The sequence below is a fragment of the Gossypium hirsutum genome, chromosome D11 (assembly GCF_007990345.1).
Source record: "Gossypium hirsutum isolate 1008001.06 chromosome D11, Gossypium_hirsutum_v2.1, whole genome shotgun sequence".
NCBI lineage: Eukaryota > Viridiplantae > Streptophyta > Magnoliopsida > Malvales > Malvaceae > Gossypium > Gossypium hirsutum.
This window is the reverse complement of record NC_053447.1, coordinates 64,084,979-64,094,152: the sequence shown is the minus strand read 5'-3', so window position 1 is coordinate 64,094,152 and position 9,174 is coordinate 64,084,979. Positions and strand designations below refer to the sequence as shown.

At 39.8% G+C, this 9,174-nt stretch overlaps 1 protein-coding gene across 1 annotated transcript; it reads left to right on the top strand.

Moving 5' to 3' along the window:
• Positions 1-6,580: 6,580 nt before the first annotated feature.
• Positions 6,581-7,876, top strand: LOC107929740 (TMV resistance protein N-like). Its single transcript, XM_041104355.1, has 4 exons — positions 6,581-6,834; positions 6,916-7,074; positions 7,146-7,304; positions 7,357-7,876. Exons 1-4 carry the CDS (start codon positions 6,581-6,583, stop codon positions 7,874-7,876), a joined length of 1,092 nt encoding a protein of 363 aa, XP_040960289.1.
• Positions 7,877-9,174: the final 1,298 nt, after the last annotated feature.

Here is a 9,174-nt window from a genome sequence, read left to right as displayed (position 1 = left end):
GGAGCCTGTTTTAATCCATATAGGGCCTTCTTCAGTTCGTAGACCATATGCTCTCTGCCAGCTATTTCAAACCCTTGTGGTTGTTCAACATAGATGTCTTCATCTAAGAAACCATTCAGAAAGGCTGATTTCACATCAAGTTGATGGATCTTCCATTCGAGCTGTGCTGCTAAGGCAATCAGCAGTCTGATGGTGTCGAGCCTGGCCACTGGTGCAAAGGTCTCTAGGTAGTCTAAGCCATACCTCTGACTGAACCCCTTGACAACTAGCCTTGCTTTCAGCTTGTTCAAGGTACCATCAGCATTCTGCTTGGCTTTGTACACCCATTTCACCCCAATCACCTTCCTTTTGACTGGCCTTTCAACCAATTCCCAGGTCTGGTTCTTCTCAATCATGCTGATCTCCTCAGCCATTGCCTGCTTCCACCCTTGCTGAGCCTCAGCCTCTTCAAAGTTGTTTGGTTCAGCTATGGCTACATGAGCCCTTTCATAAATTTCAGCCAATGGCCTTGTTCCTCTGACTGGTTCATCATCAATATCCATTTCAGGGACATTTTGGTCTGGCTCAGCTTGGTCTATTGCAAGTTCTTCAGAAACTTCTTCAGGTTCATGTCTTTCCCAGTTCCAACATGACCTCTCATCAAATACCACATCCCTGCTTACTGACACTTTGTTTGTTGAAGGATCTAAAATCCTATAGCCCTTCTTAACAGTGCTATAGCCCACCAAAACACCAGGTCGAGCCCTTTCAGACAATTTGTCCCTTTTAACAGCAGGTAGATGTGCATAACAGATGCATCCAAAGACCTTCAGATAAGCCAGTGATGGCTTGAAGCTAAACCAGGCCTCGAATGGGGTCTTTTGATCCAGAGCCTTGGTTGGAAGTCTATTTTGAATGTATGTTGCAGTGTTAACTGCTTCTGCCCATAGTGCTTTAGGCAGATTCTTCTGAATCATCAAGCACCTGGCCATATCCATCAAACTCCTATTCTTCCTTTCACTTACCCCATTTTGCTGAGGTGTATATGTGTTGGTAAGTTGATGTTTGATGCCTGCCTTATCACAGAAGGCTTGGAACTGAGCTGAGGTGTACTCAGTCCCATTATCAGACCTTATGGTCTTCACCTTGCAGCCTGTTTCAGTCTCAGCAGCAGTTTTGAACTTCCAAAACACAGTGGCCACCTCTGATTTCTGTTTTAAGAAGTAAATCCAGCAATATCTCGAGAAATCATCAATGAACAGTATGAAATACCTGTTTCCACTTAATGACTCAGTCTTCATAGGGCCACACACATCAGTATGCACCAGTTGGAGTTTTTCAGAGGCTCTCCAGGCTTGATTCGAGGGAAATGGGAGTCTGGCTTGCTTTCCTAGCTGACATACTTCACATACATCATCATGGTCCACTGAGTTGATGAAGTTTTCAGCTAGGTCTTCTCTGATCATTCGGGCCATCGATTTGAAGTTGGCATGTCCCAGTCTTTGATGCCACAGCTTGGATTCATCTGAAGTGGCTGTGTAGGCAATGTCTGACTTTTTTGTCCAGCAAACCACAAAGCTCTTATCAGCCATAGGGACTGCCATCAGTTTGGATCCACTTGGATCACTGATTTGGCATTGGTGGTCTTTAAACACATCTGAATAACCTTTTTCCAGCAACTGAGCTATGCTGAGCAGGTTTCTGTCAATTTCAGGCACCAACAGCACATTTGAAATCACTTTGGTACCTGTAAGGGTGCATATCAGAACATCACCCTTGCCTTCAGCTTGAATAAAATGACCATTTCCTATCTTGACTTTAGTTCTGCAGCTTCTGTCTAAAGACTTGAAGATTGCAGCATCAGGTGTCATGTGGTTGGTACATCCACTCTCTAGGAGCCAACCAGATGAGGACCTTTCCTGAGCAGCTGAGCATGACACAGCAAAGACTTGCTCCTCTTGATCACTGTCTTCCTTAGCTACTCGAGCCTCAGCTTTCATCTGTTGAGACTGATTGCGCCTTGATTTGGCCTTGCTCTTACAGACTCTCTCAACATGACCCTTTTTCTTACAATGCTGACACACAGCATCTGGATTAAACCAGCATTTTTCTTCTGAATGACCAGCCTTTCTGCAGTGCTTGCAAGTCTGACCTTCTCTCCTTGCAGCATCATCCTTTGGCTTGTCTCTCCAGGCCTTCTTGCCTTTGTAGGCAGTATTTATTCTTGCCTGAAAGGCACCTTCTTGGTGCTCCTCCAGTCTGCTTGCTCTCCTCTGCTCTTGAGCATATAGAGCATTGATCAACTCTGTAGGGAGATGGTGGACAGGTCCCTTGAGTCCTCGAGAGATGAGATTTTTGCCTCATACCTCTCAGGTAGAGTTGCTATAACCTTCTCCACTATCCTAGCTTCATTAAACTGCTCTCCAAGGAGCCTGATGCTGTTAACCACAGCCATAATCCTGTCAGAATATTGCTTGACAGTTTCTTCTTCCTTCATCTTCAAATTCTCGAAATCTCTCCTCAAGTTTAACAACTGTTGCTGCCTTGTCCTCTCTGTCCCTTGAAACTCTTCCTGCAACTTGTCCCAGGCCTGTTTTGGTGATTCACAGGCCATAATCCTTGTGAAAATCACATCAGACACTGAGTTTTGGATGCAAGACATAGCCTTGTGCCTCTTGGTCCTTTCATCAGCATGCTGCCTGATCTGAGCCACTGTTGGATTAGCTCTAAGTGGCTCTGTTTCAACATCAGTGTTGACCACCTCCCACAGATCGAAAGCCTGCAGGTAGGTCTTCATTTTGACCACCCATATGTGATAGCCTTCTCCATTGAAGACTTGAGGTGCAGCTGGTGAAAAGCTTGATGAAGCCATGGATTTGTGTAACAGATCCCTTAAGAAATAGGCTCTAGATACCAATTGTTGGTGCTATAACTGAAACTAACAGATTCAGTGCAAACTTGTTAAGCAAGTCTCGAGACTTGTTGAGCAAACAAAAGAATTCGAGCAAGAGAAAGGAAGAAAAGCTAAGAAAAATGAAGGGAGAAATTGATGAACAAACTAAAACTTCATTCATAGGTTGAACAATGGCATAATGCCAATACATAAACCAAGCAATTTGCTTGTCAAAATCTGCATAATGATACCTAATCATCACCTACTACCACTAATACATTGAAACTTGAAAAACTAAGCTTGCACACTTAAACAAAGCTGACTTAACAGCTCAATTGTCATCAAAATTACATCAATCATAAACCTAACATAGTTCTAAATGAACTAAAGTACATTACATTAACTTAAGATTACAAGATGAACAAAATAGGAATAGTTCAGCTCGTTCTAGCAGCTCCTGCATGACTTGGTCTTCATGGCCTGCATGCTGTCGAGTTTGCTGCATGCTGAACCAACTTCATCATTTTCATTTCAACCTCCTCTCCATTTCAAAGCTCACCAAGGATCTTAATTGTTGTTTCTTTTTATCCAACCTTTTGTATTTTACAGGACCTTTGCAGTGGAAGGATGATGGGGATTGGTAAAGAGCACGATGGCCTCTATATACTTTTACCTCAATCATCCTCACCTCACATTTCATCACTAGTATCTTTTCCTGTAAAATCTTTTGCTTCTGTCTCTAAGCATGTTGATTATTCTTTGTGGCATGCTAGACTTGGTCACACATCCTTTTCGACAATGAATAAAATTTCTTTTTTACAACATAGTTCTTTGAACTCTCATAGCATTACTACTTGTCCTGTGTGTCCATTAGCTAAACAAACCCGATTACCATTTCCACAGAGTAATTCCCGGAAATCAACCCTTTTTCCCTTATTCATATTGATCTTTGGGGTCCTTATCGCGTTTCTACTCACTCTAGTCACAGATATTTTTTAACAATTGTTGATGATTACACTAGAATGACATGGATTTTTCTCTTAAAACTCAAAAGTGATGCCTTTCTTTATCTCAAACAGTTCATCACAATGGCTAAGATACAGTTTTCTGGAGTAGTTAAGGTTGTTCGCAGTGACAATGGTCATGAGTTTTTTACTAAAGAAGGATCTCTTTTTTTTCACTCCCTTGGAATTGTTCATCAATCCTCTTATGTTCACACACCACAACAAAATGGTGTGGCTGAACGCAAACACCGTCACCTTCTAGAGCTTGCGCGAGCTTTGAAATTCCAGTCTCAAGTCCCGATTAAGTTTTGGGGAGAATGTGTTCTCACTGCATGCTATTTGATTAATAGATTGCCCTCTGCTGTGCTTGACTGGAAGACACCTTTTGAGTTATTGCATCACAAGCCACCAAACCTTTCGCACCTTAGAATATTTGGTTGTCTTTGTTACACTACAGTCACCACTTTTCATGACAAATTTTCTCCAAGAGCCACACCATCTATTTTTATGGGATATTCTCAGGTACAAAAAGGTTACATTTTGTTTAATCTCATGTCACATAAGTTTTTTGTTAGTCGCGATGTTTTCTTTCACGAATCCATTTTTCCTTTTAAAACACCACCCAAAGATCAACCCCTTTTTCCTTTGGACGTGCATGCTTTTGGTTTTTTGCATGATCCTGACTTTCTACTTATTACTTCATCCAGTACACCACCACCACCTTCCCTTTCTATTCCTTCTATTTCTCTTGCACCATCTCGCCATAGCACCCGAACCTCTTGGCCACCTGCCTGGTTGCAGGATTATATTTGCTCCACCTCATCCCGATCTTCATCATCTTCTACTACTGCACACGGTCAGTATTCTATCTCTAACTTTCTCACTTATCATCATCTACCCTTCTCTACTCAATGTTTTGCTGCCTCTATTTCTCACTTTTCTAAACCGCGTACCTACCAAGAGGCAATTAAACATCATTGTTGGAAAGCTGCTATGCAACAGGAAATTGAAGCTTTAGAAGCTAACTCCACTTGGGAGATTGTTCCCCTCCCACCAAGCAAGCATCCCATTGGTTGTAAATGGGTTTTTCGCATCAAATATAATTCTGATGGTTCCATTGAACGCTACAAGGCCCGGTTAGTAGCTAAAGGCTATAATCAAAAAGAAGGCATTGACTTTCAAGATACTTTTTCTCCGGTTGTCAAGTAGGTTATAGTCAAAGTTATTGTTGCTCTAGTTGCTCTCTATGATTGGCCTCTCATTCAGATGGATATTTACAATACTTTTCTTCAAGGTGACCTTCATGAAGAGGTTTACATGCATTTACCTCAGGGTTTTGACACTCCAGGGAGCAATCATGTCTGTCGGCTGCTCAAATCTCTTTATGGATTAAAACAGACTTCTCGACAATGGAATTTGAAACTCAGTGAGGCTCTCATCAACACTGGTTATATTCAGAGTCGGTATGATTACTCCATGTTCGTTAAAACATCCGGTAACAAGATTGTAATCATGCTTATCTATGTTGATGATCTCTTGATCACTGGGAATGATAACTCCATGATTGAAGACTTGCAAGTTACTCTCCATCAGAATTTTAAAATGAAGAACTTGGGTACTCTTAAGTACTTTCTTGGAATTGAAATTGCTAGATCAAAAGTAGGTATCATCATGAATCAACGGAAATATGCTCTGGAACTTATTGCTGATCTTGGTTTACTTGATGCAAAACCTGCGCATACACCCTTGGAGCAGAATTTAAAGCTGACAAGTTTGGAGTATGATACTGCACTGGATATTCATGATACTAGTACGGAATTAACGGATGCGAGTGTCTATCAACGACTTATTGAGAGACTCTTATATCTCACCAACACTAGACCAGATATTGCTTTTGGGGTCCAACACCTTAGTCAGTTTATGCACAAGCCAAAACGGGAACATTATGAGGCTGCTTTACGTATTGTGCGATACCTTAAAAAAAGTCCAGGTCAAGGTATTTTTCTTTCCTCTGAAGGCACTACTGACATCCAAGCCTACTGTGATTCTGATTGGGCCTCTTGTCCCATGACTCGCAAGTCCGTCACCGGATATTACGTCAAACTAGGCAATTCCCTGGTTTCCTGGAAATCAAAAAAACAGACCACTGTGTCTCGCTCATCTGCAGAAGTCGAATACCGAAGCATGGCCACTACTGTCGCAGAGTTGGTCTGGTTAAAGGGTTTATTAGCTGAGTTGGGTTTTCATGTTTCCAAACCTATGTTGCTACACTGTGATAATCAGGCTGCCCTTCAAATAGCTTCGAATCCTGTCTTTCATGAACGGACCAAGCATATTGACATTGATTGTCACTTTGTTCGTGAAAAAATTCAAGCGGGCGATGTCGTCACACACCATATTTCTACAAATGAGCAAGTGGCCGATTTGCTTACTAAAGGCTTAGGAATTTCTCAGCATCAGTACTTAGTGTCCAAGTTGGGGCTGAAAGATATTTTTCATCCGCCAACTTGAGGGGGCATGTTGAGAGTATACGTCTGTTAAAGTGGCATTTATGTACCGTTAGTTATTAGTTAACAAACGTGTAATTAGCAGTAGGGTTAGTTAGGCTGCAGTAGGGTTAGTTACAGTCATGTGTATATATTTACTACTCTTCTACTTGAATGAAGGTATCCATCATTAATCTTACATTCATTTTCTTAACACTATGCTTGCTTCAACATCATCTTCTTCTGCTGCTGCTGCTGATATGATCAAAGCAAGGACATATGATGTTTTCCTTAGCTTCAGAGGCGAGGATACTCGTGATGGTTTCGTGAGTCATCTGTATAAAGATTTGCGTCGGAAGAATATCGAAACTTTTATAGACAGCGAGAAGCTTCCAAGAGGAGATGAGATTTCAGAGGCACTGTTAACGGCCATTGAAGGAGCTAGGGTTTCAGTCATTGTTTTCTCCAAAGAGTAAGCTTCTTCCAAATGGTGCTTGGATGAGCTGGTCAAGATCATGGACTGCAACAAATGTGTTGTTCCTGTTTTTTACAGTGTAGACCCCTCAGATGTAAGGAAACAAAGAGGGAGTGTTGCTGATGCATTTTCGAAGCATGAAGCAAATTTAAAGCATGATGTTGAAAAGGTGAAATCCTGGAGAAGTGCTTTGACGTCTGCTGCCAATTTATCCGGTTGGAATTCACAAGTTACTCGGTAATTCAAGTTCTTTTTCTTTACATTCACAAGTAAACAAAGGTGAAATGTGTTGTTCCTGTTTTTTACAGTGTAGACCCCTCAGATGTAAGGAAACAAAGAGGGAGTGTTGCTGATGCATTTTCGAAGCATGAAGCAAATTTAAAGCATGATGTTGAAAAGGTGAAATCCTGGAGAAGTGCTTTGACGTCTGCTGCCAATTTATCCGGTTGGAATTCACAAGTTACTCGGTAATTCAAGTTCTTTTTCTTTACATTCACAAGTACTTATTCTATCTTAAAGGCGCTCAATATTGGAGACTTTTCTAAAGAGGTTGAGGGATATTGATTTAAATGGAACGACTTTGAAGGAGTTACCAACCTCTGTGGAGAATCTTATTGGTCTTATGGAATTGAGACTGTACAATTGTGAAAACCTTGTTTGTCTTCCCGACAACTTTTATAAATTGAAATCTCTTCACCATCTTCATCTTTATAGTTGTTCAAATCGTGTTGTTAAAAACTTGTTTTCTGCCATTGCGGTAGCTTCCTTAACAGGCAGACCAGAGATGCAGAAGGATCTCCATGGATTGTCCTCATTGAAGACATTAGATTTATCTGGAACCAATATTGAGAACTTGCCAACAACCATCAAACAACCTCCTTGGTTGGAAGAGTTAATCTTGTGGAAATGCAAGAGACTGAAATCATTACCAGAGCTTCCACCGAGCCTAGGACATTTGGATGCACATGACTGCACTTCACTAGAGGAAGTCTCAAGCATTAAGAAGCTCTTTGAGCAGGCACTACTTTGTAAGGATTAACCATTTCGATCCTTGGTTTGGCTATTTACCAATTGCTTCCAACTGGACCAAGAAGCTGTCGGCAATCCTGGAACATCAAAGCTGCAGATGCTATTTGGGCATACATCAGGTCAAGTTCTTCTTCTTCTTCTATATCTTCAATCTGTCAAATTTATATGTTGAATAATCGTATCATGTTTCTAATAATTGTAATCGAACAGGGGTGCTCTCAAAGAAATAAGGTTATTGCTTGCGTCCCTGGAAGTGAAATCCCGGAATGGATTCATTTCAGAAGCTTAGGTTCGTCTATAAGCATCCAACTGCCTTCGGAGTGGTACTGTTATGGCAAGAAAAAACATTCCAGGCTTTGCAGTTTCATTCCAAGACTATTCTGATGACACAAAATTTCACTTTAGATGTGAATGTCACTTTAGGTCTTCTTCTACCTAAAACTCAGATTTTTTACACCCAATTTTCCCATCTCCAACAACGTACTCCCTTGTATGTATTAATATTTCATAAAAATCCAAACCCAATGTATGTAACATAAACTTCTACATATCCTAAATGTGAGTAATTTTACTTTTTTTTACCTAAGCTGAACATTTAACCATTGTGTTTGCTATCTCCAATAGCCCTTTTTTCTCGCTTTTTGTAATTTCGATTTAGCCTCTCATGACATTGTTTCATCTCATGTCAGTGTCTCGAGCTTGTGCTCGATGTTGTTAAGCTGTGAATTTCCGTCAGTGGATACTTTCAAATAAGAATTTTCTTCATCATTAATCAATCCGTTCACTGGAAAAATACCCAATGCTAAACAACAAGAAAATGCTTATTCCCGTCAACCGATTGTTTAATAATCATATTATATTTTTTAATATTTTGGAAATTGTTTATAATATTTTTTTTATAAATTGTAATTTTTAAATTTATTTATTTACTTTTAAAATCTTTAAAATTATTTTTAAAATTATTGTTAAGAAAATATTAAAAGTATCAAAATGAGATTATAACTATAACTCAGGGTTCAAATTCATTGTTAACCTTTTAAATCAACATGCTATGTCACAATTTGATAATTTTAATAACTATTATATAACTTTTCGAAGTTAATTAACTGAAATGCAATCTTATTATTAGCCTAATTCACCCCTAAATTATTCCATTATCCATAAAGTAAACTCTCAATCAGTGGCAAATATGTGGGGAAAGGTAGGGGCTTAGCCCTTTTCAAATGAAATTTTTTTATTTAAGTATAAAATAATTAAATTAAAATTTAATTTATAATAATACTTTAACCTTCTAAAATGAAATAAATT